This window comes from Thalassophryne amazonica, chromosome 2, assembly GCF_902500255.1.
Source record: "Thalassophryne amazonica chromosome 2, fThaAma1.1, whole genome shotgun sequence".
Taxonomy (NCBI): Eukaryota; Metazoa; Chordata; class Actinopteri; order Batrachoidiformes; family Batrachoididae; genus Thalassophryne; species Thalassophryne amazonica.
Window position 1 is genome coordinate 7,412,500 of NC_047104.1, and position 22,503 is coordinate 7,435,002.

Below are 22,503 nucleotides of genomic sequence, written 5' to 3' on the forward strand. Positions count from 1 at the left end.
CCCTCATCTTTTTTTTTTTTGAGGAAGAAACCTGAAGCAGACTAGACTCACAGGGGTGACCCACTGCTTAGACGAATCTAACAACAACAGAGAATTGGTTAAAAAAAAAAAAAAAAAAAAACGATATTATAATACCCAAGTGGCTTCTGTGTGTGCACGTACGCATGTGTGCGTGTGTATGGCCTCGATCTGTGAGCTGACATTTGCTGTTTGGCATGCTAATATATTTTGGGTTAAGGATGAATGCTGTGAAAATGGAAAGTTGATAGGACTAATATTTTTGGAGAAATTAGCAATTTTATCTAACCAATAAACAATCAATATGCTGTAATGCACCATGGGAGTTTGGGGTTTTGGGGATTTAAATGTTGTTATTGTGTTCATGTTAGTTTAACATGAACACATGTTGTTAGTGTTATTGATTTATTGTATTTTTGTAGTTCAATTGGTTTAGTCAGTTTAGTTAAGTGTCATGTATTGCTTTTGATGTCTTCCGCCACCAACTTGCGACTGGGCACCAAAATGGAATGTTGATAGGGCGAACATTTTTGGAGAAACTATGGATATTAGCTAACGTTGCTAATTACATTTTAGACTAACATGCTATTCCAGCAGGGGGCGGTAGTTCATCTTTATATATTAAAAGTGTGAATGCATGTGTGTGTGTGATTTTTATGTAGTATGTTCAGTGTAAGCACGTAATATAATTGTAAATACAGTGGTCCCTCGTTTATCGCAGGAGTTACGTTCTAAAAATAGCCCGCAATAGGCAAAATCCGCAAAGTAGTCAGTGTTATTTTTTACAATTATTATAGATGTTTTAAGGCTGTAAAACCCCTCACTACACACTTTATACACTTTTCTCAAACAGGCATTAACACTTTCTCACTTTTCTCTCGTGTGTAAACACTCTCAAAGTTCAAACCTTAGTAGAAAAATAAGCCCAACCTGTTTTCAGGCCCAAACATTTGTTTGAGAAATAAAAATGGAACGTTTTCCTACAAATAATTATGATGGGTTTTAGAACTAACGAATTTAATTTTAACGATCAACCTACGAGGTTGGACACATAAGAAATTATTAATAGTGACTGACCAGAATTTCACAGTTCCTCTGATTGCGTCTAAAAACATCCGTGAAACTGCGAGGCCGTGAAAGGTGAACCGCGTTATAGCGAGGGACCACTGTACATTAAAAATACATGGAGGACACAAGAAAGTGAAAACACGTATGTCCACTGTGGTTCATTTAAAAATCAAATGACAAAAATGAAATAATAATAAAGAATTATTAACCGAGTCTGTTTGGGAAAATATCAGACCAAGGTGTAATACGGACCAAGCATTAGCGAGGTCCATGTGAAAAACACAGAGGTCTGATATTCCTGTACAGACCTAGCAAGCGAGGTTTAAGGACATGTCACACATTTTTTAACATCCCAGTTAATTAGTTAACATAAAAGTACTCGTGATTGTAAGTCACTCCACACACGTGCTAATAATTAGTGATCACTGATGTATTTTATTCCTCTCACTCTAAGCGTTAGCAGGTGCATTTCTGGAAAATGTCTCACTCTGCAATTCTCTGCATTTTTCGGCATGTGATGCACATTTTAGAATGGGCAGAAACATCCTGATGACTGACAGAGGGAAATGAACCTGCTCTGTCCGAAAATGAAGCTTCTGTTGTGTGGGCCGCCAGAAGAGGAGGTACTGCTGGCCCACCACCAGAGGGCGCCCTGCCTGAAGTGCGGGCTTCAGGCACGAGAGGGCGCTGCCGCCACGGACACAGCCGGGGGTGACAGCTGTCACCCATCCATGCTTCATCATCTCACTCCATAAAACCCGGACGTCATCTCCACCTCATTGCCGAGATATCGTTGAACCGTTCAGGTACTATTCTCAGCCTTAAAGTAAACTGTGTGTCTGAACTCTTTTTTGCAGCCGCTTACCTGTGGTGATCCTTATCTGAGAGACCGGCGATTGGTGTGAACAGCGACAGCTTCGCTTCACGCCACTACCAGATAAGTGGTAGACAGGAGCTGCACGAGTGTGTGTTAGAGGTGGAGGTGGAATTCCCACCGTTGTTGTTACTGCGTGTGCACACACCCATATCTTATTGTCTCTGCTCCCTGCCAGCAGTACCAGATCCGACCTTCGAAGACGGTGGCCACCTGGGGACTCGGGACTTGGCGGCTCCAGTATTCTCCGGGTTCGGTGGCGGAGGAAATCGTGTGGTTCCGGTTCATCTCAGGACAGACGTCTTCTATCCTCGAGCCTGCCCACACGTCACCCTTGCGATTGACTGTCTGCAAAATTTCACATTCCTCTGTGTTGTGCTCATTCACAACAGTAAAGTGTTTATATTCAACTCTTTCATTGTCCGTTCATTTACACCCCCTGTTGTGGGTCCGTGTCACTACACTTTCACAACAGGATATCCCGGCCAGCGTCATGGATCCCGAGGGGCGTCACCCATCTGTTGGATAGCCAATGGAAGAGCAGGGTGCACAGGCGTCTGCAGGAGGCGTGCTCGGTGAGTTGCAGCAAATCCTCACCGCCTTTACCGCTCGGCTGGATTTGTTGACCGAGCAAAATGTCATCCTTAATCGCAGGATGGAGGCTCTCACCGCACAGGTGGAAGCGCGCAATCAGAGCGCTGCTGCGGCTCCTCCTCCTGCCGACCCGGTGCCGGATATTAACGTTCCACTGGTCGTTCAATGAACCCCCCCACCATCCCCTGAAGCATACATAAGTCCCCCAGAGCCGTACAGGGGTTGTGTGGAGACGTGCGCGGACTTTCTGATGCAGTGTTCGCTCGTCTTTGCACAACGACCCGTGATGTACGCGTCTGACGCCAGTAAGGTGGCTTATGTTATTAACTTGCTTCGTGGTGAGGCACGCGCTTGGGCTACAGCGCTTTGGGAGCAAAACTCACGGCTCCTTACCTCTTATACTGGGTTTGTGAGGGAGTTCAGAACAGTGTTTGATTACCCTAACAGAGGAGAGACCGCTTCAACAGTGCTGCTGTCAATGCGACAGGGGCGCCGGAGCGCAGCCGAATATGCAGTCGACTTCCGCATCGCGGCTGGAAGGTCCGGCTGGAATAACGTTGCGCTCCGCGCCGCCTTCATAAACGGACTGTCGTCGGTCCTGAAGGAGCACCTGGTAGCTAAGGAAGAACCGCGGGATTTAGATGGGCTTATCAATCTCGTTATACGGTTAGACAATCGGTTGGAGGAACGCCGTCGGGAGCGAGAAGAAGGACGTGGCCGGGCACGCGCCGTCCCTCTCCCTTCCGGGTTCGAAAAGGTTCCGCCCTCCCCACGCTCCACAGCCGCAGCGCTCCGTGGGGCAATAGCTCCCCCTGCTGACATTGCTAGGGAAACGCACAGGGCCAAAATGAGAACAGATGACAGAATGAGGAGGCTGGTCCGTGGGGAGTGTTTTCTCTGCAGCTCAAAAGAGCACATACAGAAAAACTGCCCCAAACGGCCAAAACGACAACACCCGCCCTTAGAGACTGGGCTAAGGGGGGGTCATAACATTCACGTGGGACACACTCATATTGCCACACGACTCCCAGTTACAATCCTGAGCGGGGATTTAACCCTTCAAGCCCCAGCACTGGTGGACACGGGGTCAGAAGGGAATCTGCTAGACAGCAGATGGGCAAGGGAAGTAGGGCTCCCTCTGGTGGCGCTTCCTTCGCCATTGCAGGTGCAGGCACTAGATGGGACCCTTCTCCCTTTAATCACGCACAAGACACAACCTGTAAGTCTGGTGGTGTCTGGAAATCATCGGGAGGAGATCGAGTTTTTTGTGACTCCTTCTACCTCCCGCGTGATTTTGGGTTTCCCGTGGATGTTGAAACACAATCCCCGGATTGATTGGCCGTCTGGGGTAGTGGTTCAGTGGAGTGAAACCTGCCATCGGTGTTGTGTGGGCCGCTGAAGAGGAGGTACTGCTGGCCCACCACCACCAGAGGGCGCCCTGCCTGGAGTGCGGGCTCCAGGCACCAGAGGGCGCTGCCGCCGACGAAGGCTGTCAGGATGACAGCTGTCACCCATTACTGGACACAGCTGACTGCACTCAGGACGGAGTATATCAGCAGGACAGCGTCTCCACCTCAGTGCCGAGATATCGCCTTGAGCCTAAGGTAATCTTCTCTGCTGCTTATTTAAGTAAAATATTATAAATACGTGTTAAACCTTTCAGGACAGCTGACTACCGAAAGCCGAGTGATCGGATAAGTACTCACCTTCCTGCTTATTGTGACAAGAGGTGGAGGCGGCTTGCCCCTCTCATCTACTGGGTGCGGTCGCATCCCAACCTGTGTGTTTGTGTTCTTTCCCGCCAGCAGTACCGGATCCGACGAGCGAAGGCAGTGGCCACCTGGGAATTCGGGACTTGGCGGTTCCAGTACTTCTGGGTTTCGGTGGCAGAGGAAATCTGGGTGGTTCCGGTTCGACTAGGACGGACGTCTCCTACCTTCGGGCCTGCCCACAGGACACCAGCAGATTTCGGCTTACACCTCCAAATTGTGCATTATTGTATCAGTTGTGCTGATTTCACAACAGTAAAACTTGTTATTCACCTTTCTCCATTGTCCGTTCATTGCGCCCCCTGTTGTGGGTCCGTGTACCTACACTTTCACAACAATCGGGTGTGTTTAGGATCCTCGGTTCCTCCCGGTTTACAGGCTAAGGAGGAGGTCAAAGTCCCTCCCAATCTGACGGCGGTGCCGGTTGAGTACCACGATCTTGCTGACGTCTTCAGCAAGGATCTGGCACTCACCCTTCCCCCGCACCGTCCGTACGATTGTGCCATTGATTTGGTTCCAGGCGTTGAGTTCCCGTCCAGCAGGCTGTACAACCTCTCACGACCTGAGCGCGAATCAATGGAGACCTACATCCGGAACTCATTAGCTGCCGGGCTGATCCGGAACTCCACCTCCCCAATGGGTGCAGGTTTCTTTTTTGTGGGCAAGAAAGATGGCGGACTCCGTCCATGCATTGATTACAGGGGGCTGAACGAGATTACGGTTCGCAACCGATACCCGTTGCCGTTGTTAGATTCCGTGTTCACCCCCCTGCATGGAGCCAATATCTTTACTAAGCTGGATCTTAGGAATGCGTATCACCTGGTTCGGATCCGGAAGGGAGACGAGTGGAAGACGGCATTTAACACCCCGTTAGGTCACTTTGAGTACCTGGTCATGCCGTTCGGCCTCACTAACGCCCCCGCGACGTTCCAAGCTTTGGTTAATGACGTCTTGCGGGACTTCCTGCACCGATTCGTCTTCGTATACCTGGACGATATACTCATCTTTTCTCCGGATCCTGAGACTCATGTCCAGCATGTACGTCAGGTCCTGCAGTGGTTGTTGGAGAACCGGTTGTTTGTGAAGGGCGAGAAGTGCGAGTTTCACCGCACTACTTTGTCCTTCCTGGGGTTTATCATCTCCTCTAACTCCGTCGCCCCTGATCCGGCCAAGGTTGCGGCGGTGAGAGATTGGCCCCAACCAACAAGCCGTAGGAAGCTGCAACAGTTCCTCGGCTTCGCTAATTTCTGTAGGAGGTTCGTTAAGGGATACAGTCAGGTAGTTAGCCCCCTGACAGCCCTGACCTCTCCAGAAGTCCCCTTCACCTGGTCGGATCGGTGCGAAGCCGCATTCAAGGAATTGAAACGTCGGTTCTCTACTGCGCCAGTTTTGGTGCAGCCCGACCCTAGCCGCCAGTTTGTGGTTGAAGTGGACACCTCTGACTCAGGGATAGGAGCCGTGCTATCCCAGAGCGGAGAGACCGATAAGGTTCTTCACCCGTGTGCCTACTTTTCTCGCAGGTTGACCCCAGCCGAACGGAACTATGACTTCGGCAACCGAGAACTCCTTGCGGTGAAAGAGGCTCTTGAGGAATGGAGACACCTGTTGGAGGGAGCGTCTGTGCCGTTCACGGTTTTCACTGACCATCGGAACCTGGAGTATATCAGGACCGCCAAGCGGCTGAACCCCAGGCAAGCCCGCTGGTCACTGTTCTTCGGGCGTTTTGACTTCCGGATCACCTATCGCCCCGGGACCAAGAACCAGAGATCGGATGCCTTGTCCCGGGTACACGAAGAGGAGGTCAAAACTGCGCTGTCGGATCCACCGGAGCCCATCCTTCCTGAGTCCACTATCGTGGCCACCCTCACCTGGGACGTGGAGAAGACCGTCTGGGAGGCCCTGGCACGAAGCCCGGACCCGGGAACTGGACCAAAGGACAGACTATACGTCCCACCAGAGGCCAGGGCTGCGGTCCTAGACTTCTGTCACGGTTCCAAGCTCTCCTGTCATCCGGGGGTGCGAAGGACCGTGGCAGTTGTCCGGCAGCGCTTCTGGTGGGCGTCTATGGAGGCCGACGTCCGGCAGTACATCCAGGCCTGCACCACCTGCGCCAGGGGCAAGGCTGACCACAGGAAGTCCCAAGGACTGCTCCAACCGCTTCCTGTGCCTCATCGCCCCTGGTCCCACATCGGCCTGGATTTTGTCACGGGCCTCCCACCGTCCCAGGGCAACACCACCATCCTCACGATAGTGGACTGATTCTCCAAGGCGGCCCACTTCGTGGCCCTCCCGAAGCTCCCTACGGCCCAGGAGACAGCGGACCTCCTGGTCCACCACGTCGTCCGTCTGCATGGGATACCTACTGACGTTGTCTCGGATCGTGGTCCCCAGTTTTCCTCTCAAGTCTGGAGGAGTTTCTGCAGGGAACTGGGGGCCACCGTGAGCCTCTCGTCCGGGTACCACCCACAGACGAACGGACAGGCAGAACGGGCCAACCAGGAGTTGGAACAGACCCTCTGCTGTGTGACATCCGCGCACCCGACGGCCTGGAGCAACCACCTGGCCTGGATCGAGTATGCACACAACAGCCAGGTGTCTTCTGCCACCGGCCTCTCCCCATTTGAGGTGTGTTTGGGGTATCAGCCCCCATTATTTCCCGTGGTGGAGGGAGAGGTCGGTGTGCCCTCGGTCCGGGCCCACCTTCGGAGGTGCCGTTGGGTATGGCGCACCACCCGTTCTGCCTTGTTGAAGGCCCGGACGACGGCCAAGACCCATGCAGACCACCGGCGGTCCCCGGCCCCTGCATACCAGCCCGGGCAGGCGGTGTGGCTATCGACGAAGGACATCCCGCTTCAGGTGGAATCACCGAAACTGATGGACAGGTTCATCGGACTCTTCAAAATCCTCAAGGTCCTCAGCCCTGCCGCAGTGAAGCTCCATCTCCCAGCTTCACTGCAGATCCACCCGTTATTCCACATCTCCAGGATCAAACCACACCACACCTCACCCCTCTGTGCTCCCGGTCCGCTGCCGCCTCCTGCCTGGATCATTGACGGGGAGCCGGCCTGGACAGTGCACCGGCTCCTGGACGTCCGTCGAATGGGCCGGGGGTTCCAATATCTGGTGGACTGGGAGGGGTATGGACCCGAAGAACGCTCCTGGGTGAAGAGGAGCTTCATCCTGGATCCGGCCCTCCTGGCCGATTTCTACCGTCGTCACCCCGATAAACCTGGTCGGGCGCCAGGAGTCACCCGTTGAGGGGGGGGTCCTGTTGTGTGGGCCGCCAGAAGAGGAGGTACTGCTGGCCCACCACCAGAGGGCGCCCTGCCTGAAGTGCGGGCTTCAGGCACGAGAGGGCACTGCCGCCACAGACACAGCCGGGGGTGACAGCTGTCACTCATTATCTCTTGACAGCTGTCACCCATCCATGCGTCATCATCTCACTCCATAAAACCCGGACGTCATCTCCACCTCATTGCCGAGATATCGTCGAACCGTTCAGGTACTATTCTCAGCCTTAAAGTAAACTGTGTGTCTGAACTCTTTTTTGCAGCCGCTTACCTGTGGTGATCCTTATCTGAGAGACCGGCGTTTGGTGTGAACAGCGACAGCTTCACTTCACGCCACTACCAGATAAGTGGTAGACAGGAGCTGCACGAGTGTGTTAGAGGTTGAGGTGGAATTCCCACCGTTGTTGTTACTGGGTGTGCACACACCCATATCTTATTGTCTCTGCTCCCTGCCAGCAGTACCAGATCCGGCCTTCGAAGGCGGTGGCCACCTGGGGACTCGGGACTTGGCGGCTCCAGTATTCTCCGGGTTCGGTGGCGGAGGAAATCGTGTGGTTCCGGTTCATCTCAGGACAGACGTCTTCTATCCTCGAGCCTGCCCACACGTCACCCTTGTGATTGACTGTCTGCAAAATTTCACATTCCTCTGTGTTGTGCTCATTCACAACAGTAAAGTGTTTATATTCGACTCTTTCATTGTCCATTCATTTACGCCCCCTGTTGTGGGTCCGTGTCACTACACTTTCACAACAGCTTCTGAGCTTTCCTTCGAAAGTGATGGCTCAGATTTACAGACGGGAGATGACACACTTCACCCCGAAACTGTTAACTTTTTCAGAGTGCCAGATTTTGGAACCTAAACTGTGGTGACACGCTCTTTGTGTGGATCCTGGTTTACTGAAGCTGTAGATATGGACATGGGGACATCTTCATGATGTGTCATGGTTACAGACTGAACAAGGCTGGATACAAATGCAAGCCTCAAACTCAGGAAGGATTGTTCAAAAGGTTTGAATGTCAAAGAAGAGGAAACCAGACACACCCACACCAAGACACAGTGAGAGACAAGAAAGTACCAACATGAAACACCAACCAAAGCTGCACAGAAAAAACCCACACCACAATAACTACAAAATAAAGCACACAGATTAGCCCCAATTACCCCCCCCCCCCCAAAAAAAAACAGCTCAGTGTCCAGGCAGTTTGGAAAAAGTCAGAACATAATTTCCAGGAGTCAATGGACGTTAAATGCTACATTCGTGAGACAACTAAAGACTGAGCTGCAAGTCAACGATTTTACGTGCGTCCGTGCGTGTGTGTGTGTGGGGCTTTGATCGTGGGGAGTTTACATTTGGAAATAAATCTACCTCTGAGTGAGTCTGGCATGTTCAGGATTTTACCCCTTGTGCTTTGTGGCAAGCTTTTTTTTTTTGTTTGTTTGTTTTTTTTTTACTTTGAGTGTGAATTTTTGAATCATGTCGCATCTCTCTTTTTGTATAAAATAGACTTCAGGTCTGTTTTGGCCCTGCCTAGCTGCTGGCAGAGTGACTGTTGTCACTTGTATCTGAAAACGTCCACTCTCATTGAAAATGAATGGCAAGTCGCCACTTTGCCTTTGTCACTTGCTTTCGCTTGCAACTGATGTGACCATACTTTTAAGCACTAGTTCTCAGCAGTAAACCAGTAGTGACGCACAGAGGGTACTAATGTGCTCACTAGCAGCTGACCCTCTACTTCACGAACAGACCCAGAATTTAGATATAATGAGGCTGAGACATGCTCATTGTTAAAAACACATTTTAAAGAGGAAAAATGGTTTGATACTTTGCATGTATACCAGGCATACGGAAGGGAAAACAGATGAGTCTTTAATCTAAACTTGAATGACTCCAGGGAGTCGGACTGTTTTATCTGAGTTTTATCTGAGCTTTATCTGAGCAGATTGTTCCACAGAACAGGCGCACGATAAGAAAAATCTCTGTGACCTGCTAACTTCTTTTTAACCTTAGGGACACATTGTAGTCCGATGTCCTGACAATGCGGAAACAGAACAGTATGTAAGGTTTAATTAGGTCAACCAGGTAGGGAGGCAGTAGTCCAAGAATAATTTTGTAAGTTAGTAACAAAAAATCCTTGCAATATTACGGAGGTAGAACAAAGCAGTCCCAGTGCGTTCTCTAATGTATAGATGAAAAGACACAAACAGTTAATCTGTCAGCTAACACAGTCAACCACACTCACATTTGCATCTTCAGTCACCGGTTTGTACAGACTGTTTGTCTTTGGACTGTGAGAGGAAGTTGGGCATGGATGATACTTTTTGGATGGTAATGGTTTTATACCACAGTATAAGTGTTTAGCACTATATGACCCTCTTAGTAATAATAATTACCATTATTGAACAGAGGTTTAACCTGGACTGTTTTCATTTGCAAAAATCTACTCCCCAAAAGTTCAAATCTGGGTGGAAAAACTAACTGAATCAAAGATTTGTTTATTTATAGTTTTATATGTTTAAAAGGTCTCTGACTCTGTTAACTTTTAATGATTGTTAAAACTTAGAGAAGTCAGCAGTGTACAAAGTCTAGTGGTCCAGTTTTACCATTTCCATCGTGCACATACCTGGTGCACTGGTGCATCTGTGTGCTGAAAATAAATGCGGAAAAAAATCATTTCTCAGAAAGAAAGCAATGACGACAGGTTGTTGGAAAGTGCTTCCCTCCATGTTTTATGTTTATTTTTAGTACATGTGCACCTTCACACCAGTTATGTGCACACAATAAATTACTTTATCAGAAGTAATGCTGATAAGAAAATTATTTTCACAAGTGTTTTGTCTTACCAGAAGGTGGGGATGAATGGGGGCACAGACCATTTCCGTCTGTGGCTCTGATCGCTGCCCCGCTCAATTAGTGGGTGGATATTTTTCATTATTTTGTAGGCCTGCAACAATACACTGCACATTGTGATGATCTTATCAAACTGGATCTTTTTTTAATGGCGTATGCTGATATGTATCGTGTGGTGGACCTAGTGTATTTTTCCTTGGTGTATTTTAAAAAAAGTCTTAATATGTGTTCTGCATTATCATGGTGTTGATGGTATTCCACCATCCATATCATGATGCACTGTCACACTGATGTCCCGCCCATGCTGAGGAGCAACACAGATGGAAGCCACACTGACATGGAGAGAACATGTTCAGATTTGAACCCATGATCTTCTGGCTGTGAGAAGACAGTACTGGCTGAAGCGGCAACATTGGATCCAAAAGCAACACTCCAGGAGGCAGCGTAAGACTCAAACACATAGCTCACTTGGAGGAACGCTGCAGGGCCGTGGTTACAGTCAGACCAGTTCAAATGTGAATGGAAGGAAAAGCAATTGTAGAGTAGGACATGAAGATTTTGGAAATGCAAACAACAACAACAACAAAAGCTAAGTACTATCCAGACCATGAATCCTATTGAAGAACAAAGTGGATGAGAGTCTACAAGTCCCAATGGATGGGGGATGAGTCCATCACAGGTTACATCTTCAGCCAAGACCCGGACCCAGTTCCAGCTGGATGGACTGAGATGATGCAGAGTGCAGGAGTTGGGCTACCAGTGTACTATACAGTAGGACTATGTTCGAGCTGTGGTGACATTTCATCCCAGTCCACCAAACTGATTTATGTCTATAAAACATAATTGTAGCTTTAATTTTTCATCATCACACAAAGCTATTCATGTCAAAACACTGCAAAAAGATGTTTTCACCTTTCCTGAATGACTTTTTACCATGAAAGGAAGAGTGTTGTTCCATGATAGATGTGGAATCTGTGATTTTAAGGGCTGAACTTGCTCCTGATTGTGAAATCCATCTTTAACATTATATTTATAATGTTAAACTGATGTTGAGGATCATCGTGATGGTCGTGGTAGATTATGCAAAACTGGAAGTGGATTTGGAACTGGAAGTGAACTTTGCCCAACAGCACAAAGAATTACAAAACCTTCAAGCTTCACTAAGCTGGAATAGGTACAGAAGAAAAAAAATCCAAATCCAGAAACATGCTGGGGTCAGGACAGCAATAAATAGGCTGTAAGAGGATCGGCAAAGCCCCACAGCCAGGACAGAATGAGGTAATGTTTACAATCCAGGGCAAGAAATGGCTGGAAATGAAGGCAAGAGCCCCAGTAATCAGACAGGGGGTTCAAAGGCTATCTGAGGGAGCAAATACTGAGGAGGCGATGAGATGATTGGTGGCAGGTCTGAGTCAGGTGACGAGGGAGAGAATGGTGTGTGGATTTTAATGAGTAATGTCAGGAAATGACCAAAGTCAGGTTAACCAGTTTGACCAGATTACTGACACGTGCTACACCTTCATACTGAAATATAACAGAAAATATACTGATCTCTGTTCCAGTGATAATCACAGTCATGAAATATTAAATCTGTCTGTAATTTAGAGATGGACACGCCCTAATGAAGCTTTATCAATAGTGTGGCGGCATGTCATTTACTGAGGTTTGGTTTCCAGCAGCTCAGACCCTCGTCTGTTCTTTTTTGGGGGTTTTTGTGTGTGTGTGTGGGGGGGGGATCTGTTGGTGCGGGGTCCTCTGAGGTTGGTGGGACTGCACGGTGTATCTGAAGAATTCTGAAAAATGAAATGACACGTGACGTATTTTCAGTTCTTATTGTTGCTGTATGTCGAAGGAAATCATGTGACCTTCATGTGTTTCCAGTGTTCCTATCCAGTGTGGGAGGACTTCAGTGGAAAGGCCACCAAGCTGCATTCACAGCTCCGGTAAGAAATCAAAAAGAACTAATTATGCAGTAGAAAACACTTTTTTAACAACATTTTTTTCCTTGTCACCTACAGAAAATGTTTTGTTTTAACTATTGACTTCCTCTAATTATTGCACTACATTACCAAAATAAAATAAATAAATGTGTTATTATTAATATAATAAAAATAATAAACATGTAAAAACAATATATCTGACATGCTCGTGCCACTGCATTGTCAGCATTATTTTTCTTTTTCAGATTTTATAAACAATAATAGTAGCAACATATAGTAACAGTATATCTGAGGTTTTTTTGTTGTTGTTGTTGTTCCAGAGCCACGGTTCTGGCCGCTGTGGCGTTTCTCGATGCCTTTCAGAAGGTGGCGGACATGGCGACCAACACCAGAGGTACGATAACATTTGCTTACTGGGGCTGTGTCCCCGATAATACCGGTCTAAATTTTTATGTGATTATAAAGTGTCATGTCGTGATCTAAATAGCTGAGTTTCTGTTACAGATTAAGGGCCCTGTCCCACTGGGGAGAGGATTAATTGCGCATGAATTGAGTACACAAAGTACGGGCATTCATTGTCGTCAGAAAAAAAATTGCCAAAAATGACAAATGTCCCAGTATGAATTATGGATATATTAATAATATACAGTGGTCCCTCGTTTATCGCGGCAGTTACGTTCTAAAAATAGCCCGCAATAAGCGAAATCCGCGAAGTAGACAGCGTTATTTTTTACAATTATTATAGATGTTTTAAGGCTGTAAAACCCCTCACTACACACTTTATACACTTTTCTCAAACAGGCATTAACATTTTCTCACTTTTCTCTCATGTGTAAACACTCTCAAAGTTCAAACCTTAGTAGAAAAATAAGACCAACCTGTTTTCAGGCCCAAACATTTGTTTGAGAAATAAAAATAGAACGTTTTACTATAAATAATTGTGATGTCTTTTAGAACTAACAAATTTAATTTTAACGATCATCCTACGAGGTTGGACATGTAAGAAATTATTAATAGTGACTCACCAGTATTTCACAGTTCCTCTGATCGCACCTTTTCGTCGTGGCACCGCTCCGCTGTCGCCTCTTTTTCCACTGAGTCATACCTCGCTGCAGATGTCTTTTTCCGAGTGAAAAACACAGTTATGGGTAGTTGTTGGTGCTCTTTTTTCTTCTGGGAGAGAAGATTCTTATAAACAGACACGCAGAACACAATGCGCATGCTCTCCCTTCACTGTGCCATGACCGGCCTGCTTGATGAGGACGCAGAACACAGTGCACTGTAAAAAAAAAAAAAAGCACGCAAAATTGGACTAAAAAAATCCGCGAAAGGTGAACCGCGTTATAGCGAGGGACCACTGTATAGCGAATATATGATGAACAATCACGGTTGTATAACGCATGTAGTGAGGAAACGGATCCGATGCATTGCGATTATCACAGCAGTATTACGGGTGTATTATGAATGCATCGCGCATGTGTTGCGCATGCACGGTAACTGTATTGCGGTCATAAAAGAAGCGCACTCGCTCCTTTTGGCATCACTATTCACACCAACAATACAGCCTCTGGAGAATTTGCTGGACTTGGACAAGTTAATTGGAGTAAAGAAGCAGTGAACAGGGCGAGTGGTGACGTCAGCGGATCGCATCAGAGAGCAGCTCGTCTGAACGATTATAACAAGAAGTTAAATCTGTTATTAACAGGAATAAATACTATAACAGCTGCACACAAGAAGGAAAAAACACACAACTGTTTTATCAAGCCGTGACAATGTAAACAAGTCAAATAATTACCTTTTTAGACAGCTCAAAATGCTTTCTGCAGCTTGTTAACGGCCCAACTGCTTCCTCTGTGATTCAGGAAGTGATTAGAGCCGTTTTCAATGGCCAGTTTGCAGAATAAAATGATTAATCTGCCACGAAATAATTATTTTATATAGGCAGCATCCAGCGCAGAGTACGGCGTCCAACTGTGAACACAGCGCATCTGATTTGCATCCGCCGCAAATCAGATGCAAAGCAGACGTAATAAAAACGCTTTATTCGTGGCCAATCTGTATGCAGTCGCTACAACTTGTTTTAGTTTGTGATGTGGACATGATGGGCACGCAAAATATCCGTTTTACACACGGTCCCAGTCCGCTGCCAAGCCGCAGATCACTGTCAGTTGCTGATATCAGCAGATGACGGCGAATATACAGCGCATATATTATGTATTATGTATACTCAACAAAAATATAAACGCAACACTTTTGGTTTTGCTCCCATTTTGTATGAGATGAACTCAAAGATCTAAAACTTTTTCCACATACACGATATCACCATTTCCCTCAAATATTGTTCACAAACCAGTCTAAATCTGTGATAGTGAGCACTTCTCCTTTGCTGAGATAATCCATCCCACCTCACAGGTGTGCCATATCAAGATGCTGATTAGACACCATGATTAGTGCACAGGTGTGCCTTAGACTGTCCACAATAAAAGGCCACTCTGAAAGGTGCAGTTTTGTTTTATTGGGGGGGGATATCAGTCAGTATCTGGTGTGACCACCATTTGCCTCATGCAGTGCAACACATCTCCTTTGCATCATCCGTGAAGAGAACACCTCTCCAAAGTGCCAAACGCCAGTGAATGTGAGCATTTGCCCACTCAAGTCGGTTACGACGACGAACTGGAGTCAGGTCGAGACCCCGATGAGGACGACGAGCGTGCAGATGAGCTTCCCTGAGACGGTTTCTGACAGTTTGTGCAGAAATTCTTTGGTTATGCAAACCGATTGTTTCAGCAGCTGTCCGAGTGGCTGGTCTCAGACGATCTTGGAGGTGAACATGCTGGATGTGGACTTCCTGGGCTGGTGTGGTTACACGTGGTCTGTGGTTGTGAGGCTGGTTGGATGTACTGCCAAATTCTCTGAAACGCCTTTGGAGATGGCTTATGGTAGAGAAATGAACATTCAATACACGAGCAACAGCTCTGGTTGACATTCCTGCTGTCAGCATGCCAATTGCACGCTCCCTCAAATCTTGCGACATCTGTGGCATTGTGCTGTGTGATAAAACTGCACCTTTCAGAGTGGCCTTTTATTGTGGGCAGTCTAAGGCACACCTGTGCACTAATCATGGTGTCTAATCAGCATCTTGATATGGCACACCTGTGAGGTGGGATGGATTATCTCAGCAAAGGAGAAGTGCTCACTATCACAGATTTAGACTGGTTTGTGAACAATATTTGAGGGAAATGGTGATATTGTGTATGTGGAAAAAGTTTTAGATCTTTGAGTTCATCTCATACAAAATGGGAGCAAAACCAAAAGTGTTGCGTTTATATTTTTGTTGAGTATGTATGAAGTATATAAGGCGGATGTCATCTGCAGCCAAAATTTTATGCAGCTCAAAAATCCTGGTAACAGAAAAATGTGCCTCTGCAGATAATTGCAGACGTGTGCGGGTGTCGACCGACTCATACAAGCATGTTTCGCGCATATTGCGGATGTTAAGTGAATATAAGCCAATTTTGTGCGCAATCCATACGCAAATCTTCCTAAACGCCAGTGCGACCGGGCCCTAAGGGAGTAACTAAGTGGCGCTGGTGCGTTTTCCAAGCTGTCCGCTCTTTTTCTGTGTTGTTTGACTATGTTTTTGTTTGGTTGCCAATGTTTCTCCTCTCCTGGTTTTTAACATCAAGCATTACGGCTCCTGAAAGCATCTGTTGTTTTTAATTGCTGCCGTTCCAATGAAACAAGGACTCACTTTGTCAGTTTCTGTCAGCTGTGCAATTTTGCATTTACTGCACGATCCCTCGCACATGACGTTTTATGAAGTTTTATGCCGGATTCCCTTCCTGACACAGCTCCAGTTTTACCTGGAGAAACACACACAGCCACTGGTGGTCCAATGAGATCTCCCATCCTACAGTAGTTTTCTGTATTTTAATATATTTATTTTAATAATTTTGAGCGCCCCTATTGTTCACATTATGTTTTTTCCAACACTGACTTGTGTGAAGTGATGAGCGCCCTCTGTTGACTGTTGCAGCAATAACAGGACTTCAGTGTTTGCTGTTAAGACTGCGGGAAGACTTTCTGACGGCATACTAAAGCTCCATTTTATCCCAGACTTCAAATCAGCGTCACTGCAGTGTCCACTGAGTCTGTCGGAGAGTTTTGATCAAAGCGATTTCTGAAGCAGCAGGAAACAATTTGTTTGACGCCCCGTTATCAACACGTGAATCGTCAGTGATTACCTCTGCTGAGGACATTGTTTGTTAATTTGTCTTCCGGCACAAAGAAAAATGTGAGTGAGTGAGTTAATGCTGCCAGACTACTAAGAGGATAACTCATAAATTATGGTACATAAGAACATTAACTTTTACATGATGGTTAATATTCATATGAAGATGAACTGATGAGAATTTGTTGTTTATGGTCATACGATACTTTATTTATTGATTGTTATTGACTACCAGGACGTTGCTCAAGTATATGATGTCACAGTGCCACCTACTGGGAGACAGTATAAATGCTAATTTGCAGGATACGACTTAAGGAGGAAGTCCAGATGGCTCATTGATTTCACTGATATCTGGTGTTGGGGTCAACGAAGACTTGGTTAGACTTCAAATGCAAATTTGTTATCATTTATCTGAGGCTTAAACAAATGATGTTTTGAATGCATGGCCTCTTGTGATTGGTTGTTTTGGATGCATGGCCGCTTGTGATTGGTTGTTTTGAATGCATGGCCTCTTGAGATTGGATGTTTTGGAAACAGGGCCTCTTGTGATTGGTTGTTTTCAATTTCAATTTCAATTTATTTTCATTTATATAGCACCAAATCACAACAGAGTTGCCTCAAAGTGCTTCACACAGATAAGGTCTAACCTTACCAACCCCCAGAGCAACAGTGGTAAGGAAAAACTCCTTCTGAGGAAGAAACCTCAAGTAGACCAGACTCAAAGGGGTGACCCTCTGCTTGGGCCATGATACAAACATAAATTACAGAACAATTCACGGACGAATATACAAGAGATGCTATTGGCGCACAGGACAGGAGGATCGCCAACACGAATACAACTCCCATCTCTGGATGGAGCTGCACCTTAAACAGAGAGAAAAAACAGAATCAGGTATCAGAAAGACAAAAAATACTGTATAATTTGCCAGCATTAATCAACAAGAAAAACAGAGAAGTACTAAGGTGATCGCCGGCCACTAGCCCTAAGCTTCACTAAAAGACCCAGAATTTAGGTAAAGTTGAGGCCGTAGCCCGCTCCAATTACTAATAGATGAATTAAAAGAGTAAAAAGCATAAAACAAAACTGTACCAGTATGCTAGCCATATGAAAGGGAAAATAAGTGCGTCTTAAGTCTGGACTTGAAAATCTCCACAGAATCTGACTGTTTTATTGACACAGGGAGATCATTCCACAGAACAGGGGCACAATAAGAGAAAACTCTGTGACCTGCAGACTTCTTATTCACCTTAGGAACACAAAGTAGTCCTGCACCCTGAGAACGTAAAGCCCAGGCCGGTACGTAAGGTTTAATTAGGTCAGCTAGGTAGGGAGGTGCCAGTCGATGAATAATTTTATAGGTTAGTAGCAGAACCTTAAAATCTGATCTCACTGGGACAGGAAGCCAGTGAAGGGATGCCAAAAGGGGTGTAATGTGGTTGTACTTTCTGCTTCGTGTCAAACATGTGGCTGCAGCATTTTGAACCAGTTGGAGAGCCCTAATGCTAGACTACGGTAAACCAGAAAATAGAACATTGCAGTAGTCCAATCTAGAAGAGATAAATGCATGGATCAGAGTCTCAGCATCAGCCATAGACAGGATGTGACGAATCTTCGCTATATTTAGCAGGTGGAAGAAAGCAGTCCTAGTAATATTTCTAATGTGGAGGCCAAAGGACAATGAAGGATCAAAAATTACCCGAAGGTTCCTCACTTTGTCAGTGTGATGTATGAAACACGAGCCGAGGCTGAGCGTTAACTGGTCAAATTGATGCCGATGTCTCACTGGACCAAGAACCATCATTTCAGTCTTATCAGAGTTTAAAAGTAGGAAGTTTCTAGACATCCACCTTCTCACTGCTGCAAGGCAATCTTCTAAGGATTTTATGTGAACGAGATTACCAGCAGTTATCGGCATGTATAACTGAGTATCATCTGCATAGCAGTGAAAGGTAATCCCAAAACGCCACAATATGTGCCCAAGGGGTGCTATATAAAGGGAGAAAAGCAGGGGGCCTAAGACAGACCCCTGTGGAACCCCAAATTTCATGTCACTAAGGTTAGAGGTAGTGTTACTGTACAAAACACAGTGAGAACAACTGGTCAAGTATGACGTCAGCCATGCAAGGGCACTCCCAGTAATCCCAAAATGATTTTCCAGCCTGTCAAGTAGAATATGATGATCCACTGTATCAAATTCAGCACTGACATCTAACAGCAACAGAACTGTAGTGGTGTCTGAATCCATTGTAACCAGAAGATCATTCACCACTTTAGTGAGAGCCGTCTCTGTGGAATGATATTTTCTAAAAACAGACTGCAGTGGCTCAAAGAGATTATTCTCAGTAAGATAGTCTGTGAGCAGCCGTGACACCACTTTTTCCAGAATTTTAGAGAAAAATGATAGATTTGATATCGGCCAATAGTTTTTCAATACACTAGGGTCAAAATTAGATTTCTTAAGTAATGGTTTATTCACTGCAGATTTGAAACGTTTAGGAACAGATCCAGAAGTTAAAGAAAGATTAATAATTTCCAGCACAGTTTGCCCAAGAGTGGACCACAGGTCCTTACACAGTTTTGTTGGTATAGGAACAAATAAACAGGTTGTGCTTTTTGTTGACATTACGAGTTTTGTCAGCATGCCTAGAGAGATACTATCAAATTCTGTAAATCTAGGTAATACCTCAGTAGTGGCGCCCACCTCAATAGCGGGTCTAGTGGCTGGGTTAAGGTATGCTGGGATATGTTTAACCTAATGTCTTCTATTTTCTTCACAAAGTAATCCAGGAACTCTTGTGCTATAAAAGGAGAGTGAACTACAGGTGGTTGTCCATGCATAAGTGTTGCCACTGTGTCGAACAAGACCTTTGAGTTATGCTTGTTTTTGTTGATCAAATCAGAGTAGTAAGTCCACTTTGTAGCCAATAATGCAAGCTTATAGTCTAAGATAGCATCACGCTGCGCAAGGTGAAATACTTCTAATTTTGAACGATGCCATTTCCGTTGTAGACCGCTTGCTTTATGCTTGAGGTCACGCAGATAATCATTGAACCAAGGTGACTGTGATTTGGGGGAGCATGGTTTTAACACAGGTGGTGCAATCATGTTGAGTGTAGTTTTGAGCACTGAGTTTAAACTAGTTTTGGATGCATGGCTTCTTGTGATAGGATGTTTTGAATGCATGGCCTCTTGTGATTGGTTGTTTCAAATGCAGGGCCTCTTGTGATTGGATGTTTTGAATGCAGGGCCTCTTGTGATTGGTTGTTTCAAATGCAGGACCTCGTGTGATTGGATGTTTTGGATGCAGTAACTCTTGTGATTGGATGTTTTGAATGCATGGCCTCTTGTGATTGGTTGTTTTGGATGCAGGACATCTTGTGATTGGATGTTTTTGATGCATGGCCTCGTGTGACTGTTTGTTTTGGATGCAAGGCCTCTTTGTGATTGTATGTTTTGGATGCAGGAACTCTTGTGACTGGATGTTTTGAATGCATGGCCTCTTGTGATTGGTTGTTTTGGATGCAGGGCCTCATGTGATTGGCTGTTTTGGATGCAGGTTCTCGTGTGATTGGTTGTTTTGGATGCAAGTCGTCTTGTGATTGGTTGTTTTGGATGCAAGGTGTCTTGTGATTGGTTGTTTTGGATGCAGGGCCTCGTGTGATTGGTTGTTTTGGATGCAGGGCCTCTTGTGATTGGTTGTTTTGGATGCAAGGCGTCTTGTGATTGGTTGTTTTGAATGCATGGCCTCTTGTGATTGAATGTTTTGAATGCATGGCCTCTTGTGATTGGTTGTTTTGGATGCATGGCCTCTTGTGATTGGTTGTTTTGAATGCATGGCCTCTTGTGATTGGTTGTTTTGGATGCAAGGTGTCTTGTGATTGGATGTTTTGAATGCAGGGCCTCTTGTGATTGGATGTTTTGAATGCATGGCTTCTTGTGATTGGTTGTTTTGGATGCAGGGCCTCGTGTGATTGGTTGTTTTGGATGCAGGGCCTCGTGTGATTGGTTGTTTTGGATGCAGGGCCTCATGTGATTTTAGGTTTTGGATGCAGGACCTCTTGTGATTGGATGTTTTGGATGCATGACCTCTTGTGATTGGTTGTTTTGGATGCAGGACGTCTTGTGATTGGATGTTTTGGATGCAGGACGCCTTGTGATTGGATGTTTTGGATGCAGGGCCTCGTGTGATTTTAGGTTTTGGACGCAGGACCTCTTGTGATTGGATGTTTTGGATGCATGACCTCTTGTGATTGGTTGTTTTGGATGCAGGACGTCTTGTGATTGGATGTTTTGGATGCAGGACGCCTTGTGATTGGATGTTTTGGATGCAGGGCCTCGTGTGATTTTAGGTTTTGGACGCAGGACCTCTTGTGATTGGATGTTTTGGATGCATGACCTCTTGTGATTGGTTGTTTTGGATGCAGGACGTCTTGTGATTGGATGTTTTGGATGCAGGACGTCTTGTGATTGGATGTTTTGGATGCAGCGCTCAGCTTGGTGTTTTTCCTGTGCTGCTGCCAAAGCCAACTCATGGAACTTTACTTATTGTCATCAGCAGACTGTTTTTCTTTCTGCCTTGAGGCTCCTGATTTGTGTAGGCTGAAAAAACTTAATTTTCTTGCTTGTTAAATATGTGTGTGTGTGTCAGGCCCTCAGGTGGGCCCCTATGTGTGTGGCCCCCTAGAGGAGGGTACAGGAAGAGACTCATGCTGCTTTTACAGCCAGACAGGAAGTGGCAGAGCTCTGTCGGCTCTTTGTGTCCTGATGAGTCACTGCAGCCCGTATGTCAGCTCACTGCATCACGTCGTCTTCTTTCAGTATGATGATCGCTGTTAAATGCTTCTGTAAGTCGACACCAATAATGATGCTCTGTTTCTCAGCTATTCATTTGCCACATGTGTGTGTGCGCATTTATGTAGCGCTTTTCTGTTTGAAGCAGAAGCTCAAAGCGCTTTACAGTGATGCCTAGCATTCACCCATTCACACAGACACTCACACATTGATGTCAGGGTGCTGCCGTGCAAGGCGCTCAATACACACTGGGAGCAACGTGGGGATTAAGGACCTTGCCCAAGGGTCAGTGGTGATTGTTTGGCCAGACTGGAGTTTGAACTGAGGATCCTCTGGTCTGAAGCCCAACGCTTAACCACTAGATCAGGGGTCAAAAAGTCACATTCTGTTTCCTGTTTTTATGCTCATACGCTGAGGTTATTTTAGCATTCTGTTACATGTTTATTTTAAGGACTCATAGAGATACGAGAAACAAAGGAGATATAAAAGAGATACAAAGGAGATATAAAGGACATAAAACAACCTGAACACAAATTATGTGCGACACGGACTTTTGCCACAACTGGGGAAAAAGTTCATATTAATAAAAAGCATTGTAGGCCAAAGTGCTGTTAAGGTTCTCAACCCGTATTTATTCCAAATATGACAGTTATCTGTGGAATTCCCCTTTGTCCTAAATTTGAGAACATTTGGAGTCCAGTTCTAAGAAATCAGACTTCCACAGACCAAGTGTTCAGTCAGTTCAGTTTATTCCCACAGGGATAAATCCCAGTGCAAGTCGCTCCGAGACGCTTCAGACGAGTCCAAGTCCAACGTTCCTCAGCACACGGCCAGAACTCCCTCACCACTCCCACAGTCCATCGCATCATCCCGGACGGGACCCCAGTCCATCACACATCACTTCCCCAGCCAAGGCTGGAACCCGTTTCCAGCTCCTGCTCCCGCTGAGCCTCCTGGTCTACCAACAACACACAAAGTCAAGGGTCAAAGGTTAACAAGGTTGAGCTTTGTGCTGATGTTCATCACAAACACTGTAAATCCACGATTCACAGCAAATCGCACCAGAATTTACTGAAAT

At 46.1% G+C, this 22,503-nt stretch overlaps 1 protein-coding gene across 2 annotated transcripts in view; it reads left to right on the top strand.

Moving 5' to 3' along the window:
* Positions 1-22,503, top strand: part of mtss1lb (MTSS I-BAR domain containing 2b) — a 150,485-nt gene that overhangs the window by 36,459 nt on the left and 91,523 nt on the right. For both annotated transcript variants that reach the window (XM_034183501.1, XM_034183508.1), the window contains exons 2-3: positions 12,344-12,405; positions 12,723-12,796. In XM_034183501.1, the coding sequence (XP_034039392.1) occupies positions 12,344-12,405; positions 12,723-12,796 (136 nt within the window). The remainder of the gene's footprint in view (positions 1-12,343; positions 12,406-12,722; positions 12,797-22,503) is intronic.